General features: G+C 36.5%; 1 protein-coding gene across 1 annotated transcript; it reads right to left on the bottom strand.

Moving 5' to 3' along the window:
- Positions 1-11,846: 11,846 nt before the first annotated feature.
- LOC114518734 (latent-transforming growth factor beta-binding protein 4-like) lies at positions 11,847-16,324 on the bottom strand. Its single transcript, XM_028538735.1, has 13 exons — positions 16,312-16,324; positions 16,067-16,183; positions 15,494-15,610; positions 15,107-15,223; positions 14,883-14,999; positions 14,537-14,653; positions 14,323-14,442; positions 13,975-14,094; positions 13,721-13,840; positions 13,461-13,577; positions 13,233-13,352; positions 12,283-12,399; positions 11,847-12,022 (listed from the first exon to the last, which is right to left on the bottom strand). The coding sequence occupies exons 1-13, from the start codon at positions 16,322-16,324 to the stop codon at positions 11,847-11,849; spliced, it is 1,488 nt and encodes a 495-aa protein (XP_028394536.1).
- Positions 16,325-16,580: the final 256 nt, after the last annotated feature.

Below are 16,580 nucleotides of genomic sequence, written 5' to 3'. Positions count from 1 at the left end.
AATAAAATTTTCCACATCATGAATAAAGACAGCAAAACAATGCGTTGTTTCATTTACACCTGCTGCTTTCAATCCTTTAGAGCGTATTAATGATCGTTTAACGATTCGTTCTAGCGTTTTTACTCTATTTTACTATGATTGTATTTCTAATGTTATCAAGCATGCGCGGATAGTTTTCATTATACCTGCATGCATGTTGCTTTATAGTCACCTAAATACTTGTAAACTAACGCTTAGTTAAGTTAGGCTAATTACTTACTATTAATAAGGTCTCTGCATGAGGCAAACTTACTTATAGGCCTCGGTATTTTGTTAAAGCTCGTTTATAATTGCAATTTTGGGGGGCATTTTATGTACGATTTTCTTCTTTTGACGTATGTGAATGAGTGATTAGTTACGAATGCTCTGATGTATATAAAAACTCTTATTTAAACATCAGTAACTAAATCACTCGTTCACATCTATCAAACAAAAAAAATCGCATATAAAATAAAATTGCATGTAAACGGGCCTTAACTTTTACTGTGCTCGAGAATTTTTTGCTATACTCGATATACAAATGTTGATAATACAGAAATATCAATCATCTCTGTTAAAAATAAATGGGACATGCAACAAAGACAAGACATTCTTATGCACTAAATAATTGACGAATATTGGAATTTTCGTACTCAGCGGGGGAGTCAAATTTAGGCAAGCTTATTAGGTTATTTCTACGTTCTACCGTGAACACGAGTCTAACAATAGTCTCTAGAAATAAGACCAGGTTTTTACCCCATGCAGACGTTTATATTTTCAAGGCTAAGCCAACAAGAGTCATTCAAACGAATCTTTGTGCTGTGATGGCATTCTTCGATAAAGGAAGCAAGCAACAATCACGATTACTGCTTACCAAGATAACCAATCGTATTTTGACACGTAGCATCAGAATGCCATAATGATTGCCCAGCAAATTCATCTTTATCTGTGGTATTTAAAATTTAAAACATTTCACCACAATTATAATAAATACTCAAGTGTTGCTGGGATTAACAGCGCACACTACTGCATTCCCGACATATGTATGAGCTACTGCATATATGTAGGAGACGGAGTGACATTTTGGCATCAAAGTGCAAGGAGGTTGTTTGAAACACTCCTCAATATCAGCATCTAAAATAAAAATATGAAACTATCAGAAATCTATTGTAATTCAGACTCAATGAAAGTATAAGGGACTTTAGGGGACCAAAGGGGCGGTGTTTGTTGCAGAAAAACCCTGGGTACGAGCTAGGTTGGTAGGCAATTGGAAACGCAGAATTTATAATTTTAGAGGAACAGAAGCTAAATAAACCATTTGAACACAAGAACTGGTCTTACCACAGTTAACCGTTGGTGCATCTCTCACGGCCGTGAAAATCTGTAGTAGGGTAAGGTTTGTGAGTGAATAGCATAATTTTTTCTCCGAAACTCCCCATGTTATCCCTTCAATGCCCGAGATAATTGATAATCTAGTTTTCTGTCTCATAAGTGTCAAATATATATCTCATGCATAGGTTTCATAAGTATCAAGTATTGGTTGTTGTAATTATAATGTTGTATATACAGGGTTGATTCACAAAACAAGTCAGCGATTTGCATGCATCATCGTAAAATCAGTTTACCATTGTGTGTAATTTCTATCAGTATCGAAAATATGCATCATACTACCGAAAATGTTGGCTGATGATTGCTTGCTTGATCTTGCATGGTTGCGCATAATTCTTATCTATATGAATGAACCCATTTGGGACATTTAGATTTGTTAGAATCAAACAGACGTTCTCTGACTAAACTCTTATTTCTCAACGACAACTTTTATTTCGATTACCAAACTGTGGTCTTCGATGGGTCGAAGAATTTAGCTTTGTGTTGGCATATTGTATTTTGCACCATTGATCTCCATTATTTTAGCCAGACATATTCTTTTAAAAATTTGCTAGCCGTTAAACAATTAAGCGAAACTGGTTTGTCTTCCATTAATCATTTTGCACACTAGTGACCTTAGACAAGGGAATCGCAGATTATTACGACAAGTAATTTTGCTACATTCGGACTATTTCTCATCGATGAGGATAACTTGTTCACGACAATTACGTCCAATGGCAACCAGGCTTAAACGAATGCCTTTTGGGGACCCGGATTTAGCAGGAACTTCGGTTTAATAAAGAAAACAACAAACATTTTTAGTTTGCAACCGTTTTCTTTCTGATGTTTTCCTGAGCTCCCAGCCCGGCGCGTTCACACTTCACATTTTCCAGAGTTCACCCCCAGCAATGTTGGGGGCATTTCGAAGTACGACCCGCATGAAATTATGTGTTTGACCCATAAATTCGGAGTCCAAAGTCGTTATATTGTTGAGAGGTCAAATATTTCTAAACAGCCCCCAATTACTTTCAATGGGCACGACCCTGACTTAACGCTCTGAAAAGTAGGTAATAGTACACCACACTAAATTTTAGTGTCAGAAGTTTTTCTTTTAATTCAGCACGCCAAGGAAATGTTACAGGAACCCTTTAGCACGATAGAGCTACACTTTTTAAGTGTTGCGCTACCCTCAAATGGTATTCCGCATAACACTTAATTTGTGTTATCCTGCATCTTTTTGGTGTAGCATAACACTGCGAGATTTACAGTGAGAAAAAAAGAACGATGACAACATTATTGGCTTATTAATGGGGTGAACAAATATAGTCCTTTATGATAGGTTCGTAGTATGCGAAGAAATATCGGTGACCCATCGACTAAATATTTTTTTCCGACAATTTAGCTGCACTTACCAGCGCAAACGACTCCATACCAATAAAAGCCAAGTTTACAAGCACAGCTAAAATTACCAGGATTGTTTGTACACTGAGCATTAGCGTCACATTTGTCTGTTTGTTCTGCACACTCGTCAATGTCTAAAAAATATCAATCAACCCACAATTTTTAACATTCACTCTCACAATCACTGCTGATATGTTGCGAAGTGTTTGGTATTGTTATACAACTTTTATATCTTATTGATTCTTCCACATCACGACATCAGTTTATTGACTGTATCTTACTCATCTTACTCACCTACACAAGTCCTTCCGTCTCCGCGGTAACCGTCATTGCAAGTACAAGTGTACGATCCCTTGACATTGAAACAACGTCCATTTTGTCTATCACAGAGATCAATACCCAGTGCGCATTCGTCAATGTCTGTGTGAAATACATACATTACATTTCAATTTTATTTCCTTTTTTTTAAGTTAAACTATTGAATTGAGACTTTTAATCATTCGCGACTTTTTGGCTGTGGTGTACATAAGCGCTAAGCAAGCCAATTAGTTAGACTATAAAGATGGGATTAACTAAAAAAAATTCATATTTGTAAAACGCGCTTCATATACATTTCATGCACCAAAGTCTTTTTACGCAAACCTTCAAAATAAATATCCTAGTTCGATATTTCTATTTTGCCTGGCTAAAACCATGACTCATACATACCTGTACATACAAGACCGTCTCCTGTAAAACCTGGTCGACAAGCACAAAGAAATGACCCTTTTGTATTGGTACATGTCGCATTCAAGTGACAATTGTCTAAATTGAGCTGGCATTCATTAATATCTATGAAATAAATAGAAAGAAAACAAATTTCGCCATAAAAATTGTCGAATTATTATTATTATCTTGGAAGGAGAAAAACGAAGATGAAACGAAGTTCAATAAACGATGTCTTTTCTTTGAGTCGCTACCGAAGTGAAAATCCATTTACTTTGAAATATATGCTGGCATTTTTTTCACCATTTCGATTGAAAAGGATCTAGACCTGCAACAATCCCTGGGGCCGCGGAAGATTGTTAAATGGGATGGGAGGCAAAATATTCATAATTATGTTAGCACTCCGTAAATGCTGAACGTGAAATACTTAACGATTTTCCACGGCCCCTGAACAATCCTATATATTCTTAGTCAATCGTAAACAAAACTAGATAGTATACCTGCGCAATTTCTTCCATCACCAACAAATCCCGTTTTACAAGTACATTCAAACGACCCGGGTACATCCCTACACGTGGCGTTGTCATGACAATCATCGGCGTCCAATAAACATTCAGGGTTATCTTGAAAAAAAAGTTTAGTAGACAAAAGTCCGACCTTAAATAATACTTTCTAAGAGCGTGAATGTGAGTGCGAAGATTTTACATGCTCACTTTTTTAAAATTTCTTCTTGAAAAATTCTTGAGTAGTTGAAAGTCACAACAGTAAAAAAATATCTCACCTATACAATTTCCACCTCCACTAGAGTTGCCTATATAGCCAGAAAGGCAGGTGCACACATATGAATCAGGAACGTCTCTGCACATCGTGTTTTCTCCACACGGGCCAATAGTACATAGAACTTTAGATAAAATAGATACATGAAAAAAAATATGAAAAAAAAGTGAAAAATGAAATAAGATAATGATAGTTATTATATGGACATCAGTGTCGAAAACCAAAACCTCATATTTTCCATATTTAACTAGTGAAATTATATAAAAAATATATATAATGTGCATGTTTCCTCGTAGAAAATGAACAAACATGCATATGTACCAATTTCAAAGGCATGTCTGTGGAATGAATCTTATTCCACTTAGCTAATATCGAGAAAAAATTTTAAAAAGTCGTATTAATATTCGTTTGTCAAGTAAAAAATTGCCCAGCGCAGCTATATATCATTTATGCAGTGATGGTAACAAATTTTGTTTAAAAGTCATAAAGTACTTACGGCATACTTTGTTGGGAGTTTGAGATATAATTGTTATTATGTTAAACATAGTTCGAGCAAGAAAATCGTTGCAGAGGCGGGTTTCATTTGCTTCCTGGAACGTTATAGCAAGATCTGTGTTTATAAAGTCATTGGACCAGCCGTAGAGGCATTGTAAATTTGCAATTGTCATGCCTGTCAATTGAGTGATGACTTCAGTGACATTCTTATACTTGACATTGTCAAAATCAAGTGCTCCAGAATTAAGCAGCGTTTCCATTCTCTGCACTTCGAAAAGCAACTTGACCCTAAGTAAAGGTACGATGTTGTTGATGTGCAATTGATGATATTCAGCAAAAGACATAGCATAAATATCCAACAGTTGCTTATTTAGACAACTTGCCAGTTCCGTTGGTGTTGTTCTATTTGTATGATATGTTACCGCGTCTGTAACTTGAATAGCTGGAAAAGTTCCCTCGATGGTAGAAATTTGAACACCCCCGGCACTGAGCATTACCGAGAATGCATCCGCAGATTGGGCGAAAGCATTTTGAATAGCTACTGCCACAACTTTTTCCCATTCAAATGATGGAAGATTGATAAGAACATGAGTGTCAACTTGAGCAATGCCAAGGAGAGCGGCCACATCATTTATTCGGTATCTTGCTTTAATAGACTTTATGATCAAATTATGTGCTTCCTGAATTGTCAAGGAATTAAGTTGCGCCTCAGCAATACCAGCGCTGAGAGCAAGACCAGACGAGGAGTAACCATATGTATTGAGCAATCTCGTTAAAAACGAATTGTAGTTAGTGCGCATGATAGTATTAAGAGTTGATGTTGTATTAAAAGTTTTGATATTGGATATGGCCATTGGAATTGAATTTTGTGCTGTGAGACTATTTAAAGCTATTCCACGAAACAAAGCAATTTGAGTCAATGTTGGCGTCTCTACCCAAATTCCCTCATCAATATTTAGTTGAAGAAGTTGGTAGATATCAAACCATTTCAGGTTTCCACTTGATGTGCGAAAAATCTCTAAAACGTTTTGATCGGACAATGAAGAAATTGTAAACTTCGTGTTGACCTCGTCAAAAGATCTTGATAAAAGAAAAGCGACATTGCAGTTTGGTAGATTTGTGGAATGACCAAACAGAGTTTGCGACACGGTGAACAAAGGTTCAACTAATGGTACCGTTGTACAACCAGACTGGAAAATTGACATTGGGATATTTTCAATTGCAAAGAGCTGAGGCGCTTCCCATCGATATAATATTTCCAAATCACGAAGGGAAAAGCTGCTAACCCTGTCAGCAAACTGGGCCATGGTACTCCTTTCCCAGTTGTTGAAAAGCCCTCCGGTGACAATCGATTGAGTTTCAAACAAATTCTTTCGACGTAAAAGATCTTCATATGCTTGGAAAAAGTTCAGATCCATCTGGTTAAGATCATAACTACGAAGTGTTGCTAAATCTGTACGTAGCAGTTCAGCCAATTCCGAAGAAGTTACTTGCAACGCGCCAGCCTTACATTGAATTGTTTTCTCGGTAACATGCGGTACAAATCTTTCCCAAACATCGATATAAGCTGATGTTTTCTTGACGCCAAGAATTGGATCAAGTCCTAAATCGATTGCAATTTGGGTCATGTTACAGCAGAATCTTTCTTCAATAGCTTTCACAACAGCTTCATGAATATCTGCCATTCGAACAGTAGGTGGAACTTTACCATTTAATCTATCCTCAGTCCACCCAGTCACGTTCAGGATTAATGGAACACTTACATTGTAACAGTAACGTGTACAATTGTATCCAACGAGATTTGCAGTGACGATTGTCTTCCGATCAAATTGTACTCGAGCATCCGTGATAATAGTTGTTACTTTATCCCGGATATAAATGTCCAAATCTAGAGGAGTTGCCTTCCAAGCATCAATAACTCTGACTTTATTGAAAAACTCGGTTAGGGCTTCCTGGTTATCGTCACTTTTGAATTCACCTGCGGTTTCATCTGGATTTTGAGGAAGATTTTTAAAAAACATTTCAAACAATGGGATTGTGACGTAACCAACATTGAATGAAACTCCTGTTTGAACTGCAGTTGTAAGCAGCAAGAGAGGAATTACAAACGTACTTAGCGACATTGTTTTACCTGAAAACAAAGAGAAACTGTTAACTGTTGTCTTGTCCCTTCTAACTCTGAGGCATAACTAACCAAACTGATTTAACCCCGCATAGTGAAACTGAATCAACAGCGCGTTTGTTTGACATATTGGCATTGTCTTAAGATGGTTTTCCACTAGGCTGAATTCTTTAATTTTTCAGTCACACTTTACAATTTGATTTTCTTCTCAATTGTAAAAATTCGACAGTTGTGGATTCGATTGACCATATACATAATTGAAAGGAAAATCAAGCAAAAAATCTCGTTGGATTAAAAAATTGAGCTAGTGGAAAGCCTTAAGACTTTTGTAACACGAATATCTGACGTCATACCTTGGAACATGTACCTAAACTTCCTTGCAGTTTAGATCAAGCCGATTAACTGACTGGTTACATCTATCAAACTTCAAATTCAGCGGGACTTGGATTTCTATAAATGAAGACAATTAATAGAAACTCTACGCAATTCGATCGAAAATTGCATTCAGTTTCAGCTTAAATGAAGCGAGACTATAGTCTTACAGAGCTGCCCAGAACGAACGACATGCATTGACACGTTCAATGGGATTTTTAAAAGTTTAATTGAGCTTTAGCGACTGTAAATATGATCAATATTATGGTATATGGTATATGGGTATAATATGACGATGGTTTAATACGATGTCTGTTGTCAAGTGAACGTCAGACCAATTTTTCAGTAAGGTCTTTCATAGTTTCCAATCATGCTATAGTTCATCGTATCTGTTAAATGTCGTGCATTTAATCGAGGATATCGAGGACATGATGAACAGTGAATGCACAACTGATCAACGATTAAACATTTAGAGGTATAAACAGGGCACATAAAATTCATCATTGACTTTATTAGATAAAATAAGCATTCGTAATCTGCGAATTCAGTTTAGAATTAACTCTTCCTATAGCAATATAAAATGATTGTTGCTTACCAGTAATGCTTATCAGCTAGTACTTCACTGATTCTTTCAAGTCTTTTGTCATTTCATAACAGGGAAAAGACTTTTGCTGAACCAAAGTGTACATAAGGAAGTCCGGTAATTGTACCTATAATAAAGGTTCTCCGGTTTGAATAATTTTTTTACTTCATGGTCACGAATAAAGGCAGCAAAAAATATTATTTAACTCCTGCTGGCTGTTGTTGTTTTAAATTCTTCATACGCCATAAGGGGGAATTTTAGTCGTTCTTGAGTCAGCGGTTCCCATGCTTTTTTTACCGAATCCCGATTTTATAGTCGAACTATTTGTGATGTTATGGAGTTTATTGCGCGAGACAAAATGAAAATACTGATTTGCGTTTCCCCTTAGTTAAACTTAAAGTTTCAGTCTCACTATGAAACATATTTCTGACCTTCAGTAATATCTGGTCTGCAGGTATAAAACAGATGAACCGTCGAAATGGATCAAAATGAAACGTTTGCACGGATGTGAATCGAGGATTGCGAGTTTTAGTGTAGACAGTCTCACTGCAGGGATTTTCATAAGAATGTCACTATAGTAATATTTTCACAAATTTAACAAAGTGAAAGACAAAAATATATTTTAGCTATCGTAACATTAGCGCATTTTTGCACGTCTGTCAAAAATGACCAAAGGCAAAGGACCAACTAACTTACCCCACTCCTAAACCAGAACAGTTTTCTTGTTTTCAAAGTTAGTGGTGGGTAAAAGTGAATAATTATTACGGTTACAGTCTATCAAGGTCAGATATGCCAACAGTGTGATCAGTGTGAATCTAAAATTAGTTCAGTGATGATTACACATGGTTTAAAGTGGAAACAAGCTTCATAAAGCGTTTTAAATTTTCCTTTTAACGCTGTATATATAATATATTTACCTGTTCGAGATTTCCCTGCGATGGAGTCTTGCCATGTGAATTTAGCTACATTCTATCAGGTTGCAATTACATCAATTATATAGTCTGATCATAACATAACCTTTCCTTGGTGTATCATTACCGCTTTATAAAACATCAACATTCAACAACCGTTTAGATTTGTCATTTGAAGTACAAACCATAGTTTACCTGGCCCATGGCGGTACCTTCTGCCGAGGTGTAGGGGGTGTATTACTCCCGTAATGCCTTGTTTGCATTTAGTCGTTAGTGTCATTAAGGCCTGGTTCACACTACCTCCTAAGAATCGGGGATGTATGATTTTCCGATAGACAAAGCATTTTGCACACTAGTGACCTTACACAAAAGGAATCGCAGATTATTACGACAAGTGTGAACCAGACTTGAACCCTGTAAATTGCCTTTTAGGGGCCTAAATTTAGCAAGAACTTCGGTTTAATAAAGAAAACAACAAACATTTTTAGTTTGCAGCCGTTTTCATTCTGATATTTTCCTGATCTCCCGGCACTTTCGCACTTCGCATCTCCCAGAGTTCACCCCCTCCCCAGCAGCGCTGGGGGCATTTCGAAGTACGACCTACATGAAATTATGTGTTTGACCCAGCCAAATATTTCTAAACAGCCCTCAATTAACTTTCAGTGAGCACGCGGCCCTGACCAAACACTGAATTAGTAACGCTCTGAAAAGTGGGTATTAGTAAACCACACTAAATTTAGTGTAAGTAGAATATTTTCCCTTTTCAGCACGCCAAGGAATGTTACAGGAACCCTGTAACATTGTATAGAGCCACACTTTTTAAGTGTTGCGCTACCCTCAAACGCAGGGGCGCCGCAACCACACAGGGCAGCCCCGTTCCCTTTGCTACCATTTACCATTTTTTTATACCATCATCTACGTATGTAATCATAATTATCATTACGTAATCATAATGTAATCATTATATCGTAATCATAATATTATTGAAAATGCGTTCTCCCGTGGATTTGCAAGTTCGCATGTATTTGCAAATATGAGTTTCCTCTTCGTGTGGTTGCTAAGGTAAAATGAATGTGCCCAGCGCCTCTGCTCAAATGCATTCCGCATAACACTTAATTTGTGTTATCCTGCACCTTTCTGGTGTAGCATAACACTGCGAGATTTACAGTGAGAAAAAAAAACGATGACAACAGAGGTTATTAATGTGGTGAACAGATAATGGTCCTTTATGATAGGTTCGTAGTATGTGCACTTACCAACGCAAACGACTCCATTCCAATAAAAGCCAAGTTTACAAGAACAGTTGAAACTACCAGGATTGTTTGTACACTGAGCGTTATCATCACAATTGTCTGTTTGTTCTGCACACTCGTCAATGTCTAAATAAATATCGATTAATCCAAAATTTAAAAGAACCTTTTGCCTGCCATGATTGCAAACATTTTTAACATTCACTCTCACTACTGACATGTTGCGAAGTGCTTGGTATTGTTATACCATTTGCAATTGCATGATATCATATATATTCTCCCATCACAACATCAGTTTAATGAACATATCTTAGGCCTACTCACCTACACAAGTCCTTCCGTCTCCACGGTAACCATCGTTGCAAGTACAAGTGTATGATCCCTTGACATTGAAACAACGTCCATTTTGTCTATCACAGAGTTCAGTACCCTGTGCGCACTCGTCAATATCTGTGTGAAATACATACATCACATTTCAATTTTATTTCAAGTTAAGCTACATATTAAATTGAGACTTTTCATCAATTGGGACTTTTTGCAATTGGATAATTGTAAAATGTCCTTCATGTACATTTCATGCACCGAAGTCTTTTTACGCAAGCCTTTAAAATAAATATCCTAGTTTGACATTTCTATTTTCATCGGCTTGGATAAAACCATGACTTGTATATACCTGCACATACAAGACCGTCTCCTGTAAAACCTGGTCGACAAGCACAAAGGAATGACCCTTCTGTATTGGTACATGTCGCATTCAAATGACAATTGTCTAAATCGAGCTGACATTCATCAATATCTATGAAAAAATAGAAAGAAAGAAGGGCATCAGTTTTTTATATTTTCTCATTTGCACAGCGACTATGCAAACACGAAATGTGTCAAAACACTTATCAACACAATTCCCCCTAAAGATGTAGACTCTTGAAAACGTTATTTCCCATATTTTGGGCTGAATTTTTTCCCCCTGCTATCTATTGCAGGATTATGCTGAAAATATCCTCCATACTGCTTTTGTTGCCTCTTTCAATAAGACCATTAAATACAAATGTTTTTACGGAAATATAATAGTAAACAGATATCTTCACACAGAATTCAACATATTTAACAGCATTTAAGTGTAAACATTGTTTCGCTGAAAAACCTACCTGTGCAAGTTCTTCCGTCTCCAGAATAACCTGTCTTACACTGACACGTGAATGACCCAATAGTGTTAAGACAGTTAGCATTCGTGCTGCAATCATCAGTCTGTGATACGCATTCATCAATATCTACATAATATTGAATAAATAATTATATACTGATTGAATTTATGGGAAAGAGACACATTATATTCAATCACAGCATTGGAATGACAAGAAGGACGAAAAAGAGGTAGTAACAGAATAAAAAAATACTCAATAAAATAAATATTTCAGAGTATGTGACTTCATTTCAATCAATGATTTGCGTGGGGTCCAGGATGAATGTTTGATTATGTTTCGATGCCTATGCTGAAACAGAAGTGTGCAAATGCCAACACTTCCTGTGGACTTACCGTGGTTACTATACATTGATTTTGAGTTGACACTCAATGGAATCTACTTAATGAATGAAATGGACCATTTTTTGGTTTTTCACAGTTTACAAAAGAGTACATACCATCACATGCGATCTCACCATTACCAGTGTAACCTTTCCGACATGCGCATGAGTATGATCCCACACAAATAGCGTCAACATGACACAGCTGAGAGGGACAGAAGACTGAAAAAGAATTGAAGGAACAGCTTTAAATCCTTCAAAAATACTTTTTACAGTAAATACCTGTCCCAAACGTTTAAATAATCGTCATCCTCTTAATAGCCTTATAGCCAATTTGCTTTTGTGCGTATAACGCGGTATAACGAAAGAGAAAAGGACGTACCGGCACAGCTGAAACCATCTCCTGTGTAACCAGGTCTACATTTACAGCGGAAAGATCCTTCAGTATCGATGCAATTAGCAAGTTGGTGGCATGGATTTTGCAAGCATTCATTGATATCTTGAAAAGAAAAACAAGATTCAAAGATTAGATATATCATTGGTGCATTAAAGGTATTTTGAAATAAAGTTGAGATAGTTGGTAAAGCTCAAGTATAGTTTGGTGCGATTATGCTGTTTAGTTATGGTTTAGTGAAGATTGTTACCATCGGCTATTGTATGTACTCTCTTCGACTTGGAAGCAATTACCCATCCCCGTCACTTTGACATTGACTAAATATATCACACTTGTATATGAAAAAGATGTTAACGATCACTTACTGACACAAGTGAGACCATCACCGCTGTAGCCTTGCTCGCAACCACATGAATACGAGCCAGGGGTATTATTGCAGTTAGCGTTCACGTGGCAGCTGACAGTCAAACATTCGTCAATATCTGAGAACAATGAATGGCGAAAGGCGTTAAAATACGCGTTTTTATTACTAAGACAAATATATGCAGGTGGTGCAAAATAACGATTGTGTAACAATGACATATAGGATGAGATAACAAGGAGGTAGTGGAGATGAAATGAGTACATATCCAAAGATGCTCCACGGGTGGGTGGCGGTTGGCGGTAAATACGGCAGGGACGAAATGTGTTAAACGTAGGAAAACAAAAAATTCAAATTTGATAGGCCTGGGGCCGGTTGTTGGAAAGGCATTTAGCTTAAACGGTGGATGAGCCAAAATTTAAAAATATTCTCATAGATATTGTGACTGGACCTACATCTTATGCATTTAATATGTACTTCCGTTGACAATCAAGCTATTTACATCGAAATATTTCAGTTCGGTTGTTGAATAAATTCAATGGTGATTTTGTTTTCCATTTTTAACTTATCCACCGTTTAAGCTAAATGCCTTTCGAACAACCGGCTCCTGGGTTAAACGTCGTATTTTGGTCACGTCGATTGAATGCAATTCGCACAATAGATAATGGATGATAATGAAGCTTATTGAGGTTTATCATCTCATCTACTGTTTGAATTGCATTCAACGCGACAAAAATGCGACGTTTAACATAGGCCATAGTGAAATTGAACTTTCTTTGTTTTCTGTCATGGATTCAAACATCAAGGACAGGAAACATGCATAAAAAAGAACAGGACAGGATACAAAATATATCGTGTCGAGATGCTCACACAAGACAGCAATGCAATAAGAAGCCGTGCAAGGACACTGGTCGTATTACTAGTTGTCGGGATATCAAATATGTCGTTGCTTGCCTGTACATATTAGACCATCGCCAGAGAAACCAGGCTTGCATTTGCATTCATAACTTCCAACCTTATTAGTACAGTCTGCCTGATCGTGACATGGATTGGATACTACGCATTCGTTAATATCTAAATAAAATGACAAGAATATTACCGAATACGGTAAAATGGAGAAATTTTTGCTGGTACATGATAAAAACAAGAATATGGGTCACACATGATAAAAAAGACTAGTACCATCACAAGTGAAACCATCTCCTGAATATCCTGGTCGGCAACTACAGCTGTACGATCCTGGGAAATTACTGCATTCTCCATTTATATTGCAAGGATTATTTAGGCATTCGTCAATGTCTGTATAAATAAAATACGGGTTTATTATTAGTAACTAAAACAGTCCACAACGATAACAAACAGCAACAGATACAATAACATAGTTAACAAAATAACATATTCGAATAGTTCAATTGGAAACATCTCTTCGATAAATTACATACCAATACACTCCTTTCCATTTCTTATGGTATAACCCGTGCCGCACGTACAGAAGTAAGATCCGGGTGTGTTAGTACAGTTTCCTCTCACGTGACATGGTCCACCCAGACATTCATTTATGTCTAAGGAAATTTAAGATTAAAATTTAGAAAGATCCTGGTAGCGTTATTTTACAACAGATGGGACAATATACAGTATAGAGGTCTCAAAATGGCAGTATATACATAGGTAATACATAGGTTTTTCCCGCACTTACCACTGCAGTTTAGACCATTTCCAATCCATCCAGTTGAACAGGTACAGAAGTATGACCCAGCAGTGTTATTACACACAGCTCGTTCATGACATGGTTTGTTGACAATACATTCGTTAATGTCTGCAAAAGGAATATTTTTATACGCAAAATTTAATAGAACACAAAAACAGCAAAGAAATATCTAAGAAATCCTTACAATCTGTTTCACAAAATAGATTCGATGTTCATATATTTCAATGTTCATGCATAAAACAGTATTAATCGTAACTAGTGGAGATTATGTTTTGATTAACATGCATGCATCACTTATTTTCTATTATAAAATGAACGAATGATTTGTTTCTTTACCATTGCAAGTTACTCCGTCACCAAAGAATCCCGTTCTACACTGGCATGTGAACGATCCTGGTTGGTTGTTACATATTCCATAATTTGCATCACATGGTTTGCTGTTACATTCGTTGATGTCTAAAATAAACTTTTACTTTAACTTCACCAAGTTCTGCAAGTTTTTTAGTTAATTGTAGTCAATTTATCACATCGACAGCGATTATTTATATACCTCTACAAAGCTCCCCACTTCCTTCATAACCGGTATTACAGTCACATGTATAAGATCCTTCAGTATTCGTACAAGTAGCCATGGCATGACAAGGATCATCCAAGCATTCATTGATATCTTAACAGACGTAATTCGTTAGAAAGTTAAAAAAATTTTTGACATCCCGAAAGCTGGCCTATAGATTTGTGCAATGCTCAATAAAATTCGAGTGTGCAAGAAAATGAAATATTTTAATAAATTTCTTAAAAGAAAATTGTTAAAACGACGAAACCAGCACATTTAATTCACTTACTGAAACATTTCTAGCTGGATGCTTATCTTATAATTATCATAATTCCTAAAGTACCTCCACAGAAGAAGCCACTTCCGCTGAATCCATCTTTACATGAACATCTAAACGAACCAGGTATGTTTGTGCATTTTCCGTCCGTATGACATGGGCTGTTAAGACATTCATTAATGTCTACAAAGAACAATATGTGAAAATCAGAATTTTGGAGTTTTATACCAAAACGGAAAGAATAAACAATTTCAGTGATATTTCATTTATAGGGACAGAATGGTGCATACCTGTGCAGACAAGTCCAGTTCCATTATAACCAGTATTGCAGGTACATTTGAATGAGCCTTCTGTATTGGCACACACGGCATTACTATCACATGGATTTGAATCACACTCGTTGATATCTATAATACAACAAACATGTCTATGGACACGAGCTACGGACAAGAAAGGGCGCATTATGTATGCATGTCAAACGTCGCAAACGATCTTGGTAGTTCTGGGGATAACGAGAAAAACAGTAAAATGTTGTTAACCAGCGTTGTAATATATGCAGACCAAACTTAAGAGATTAAAATGAAATTAGTCTCCATATTTTGCGATTGACTTCACTTTACACAATGCCTCATAAACTAATAATGACACCATGCAACAATCTTATTAGTGTTCCTTACCAATACATCCTGATGGTCTGAGAGCGTAACCAGCAGCACAATGACATGTGAAACCTCCAGGGGTGTTTGTGCAGGCCGAATTGTCTCCACAAGCGTTCGTCAAACATTCGTCAATATCTAAGAAATATGCCACAGAGAGGTTGTAAATTGTGAAAATATTGTGTAAATTGATAATTTGGATTCTTACCGACACAGTGGGTTCTATTCCCCTGGTAGCCTTGATTGCAAGTACAGATATATTTGCCAGGAGTATTTCTACATGAAGCCGAAGAGTGGCAGGGATTACCAAGACATTCGTTAATATCTGTATATTACAATAAATATATTATCGTAAATATATTATCATAAATATATTATGGTAAGAATAAAAATCTTAATCAAAAGCATATTGGAATGCAAACTGGATAACAAGTATAACTATAGAAGTGCATGGAAATTGTGTAAAAATACGCAATATAAAAATGTGTCAAGGCATCCTTTTATAATCTCTATAAGTAATGTTATGGTTAAATTTGAATAATTTGATGGCGAATGCATGTTACAGTCAGTAAATATGACAATTCATCTACTCACCAATACATACAAAACCATTTCCAATATAGCCAGAATAACAGGTGCAAAAGAACGAACCATCAGTGTTGGAACAATGCGCTTTGTCGTGACATGGTGCCAACAGACATTCATTAAAATCTAGATATGGATTATTGGAATTAACGTTTTAAGACGTTACTGGTAGAAAATGTAATGTTTATGATCTTTGCGGATAAAGCCTTTTCTGCTTGCCCAACTAGGCGCATTGGCCAGCTGCATGCATTGACCAATCAGAAACATGCTTAGTCCGCAAATTACGTCATCAGCAAGACTTTTTATCAAAGTCTATGGAGCTATTTCTCACACGGATTATCAAGTTTAAAAAAATTCTTCTTCTGACTTATATTGAGAGATTAATGACGTGACATCTACAAAACTTAAAGTATTGGAAGACCTGCTGACCTGTACAAGTCGTTCCATTTCCACTGTAGCCAGTATTGCAAGAACACATGTACGATCCATGTGTGTTTGTACATGTTGCGTTATCGTGACAAAT

Source organism: Dendronephthya gigantea, unplaced genomic scaffold (genome assembly GCF_004324835.1).
Source record: "Dendronephthya gigantea isolate DGI-Jeju-01 unplaced genomic scaffold, DenGig_1.0 000000F, whole genome shotgun sequence".
In the NCBI taxonomy this organism is placed as follows: domain Eukaryota; kingdom Metazoa; phylum Cnidaria; class Anthozoa; order Malacalcyonacea; family Nephtheidae; genus Dendronephthya; species Dendronephthya gigantea.
Note: the sequence above shows the minus strand (reverse complement) of the source record. Positions and strands in the feature narration are given on the sequence as shown.

Excerpts from the sequence above, each read along its gene's own strand:
- LOC114518734 (XM_028538735.1), bottom strand. Across the intron at positions 15,224-15,493 it reads CAGACCATCAGGATGTATTG|ATATCAACGAGTGTGATTCA; the intron begins GTAAGGAACACT and ends GTTGTATTATAG. Across the intron at positions 14,654-14,882 it reads AAGTGGCTTCTTCTGTGGAG|ATATCAATGAATGCTTGGAT; the intron begins GTACTTTAGGAA and ends ACGTCTGTTAAG.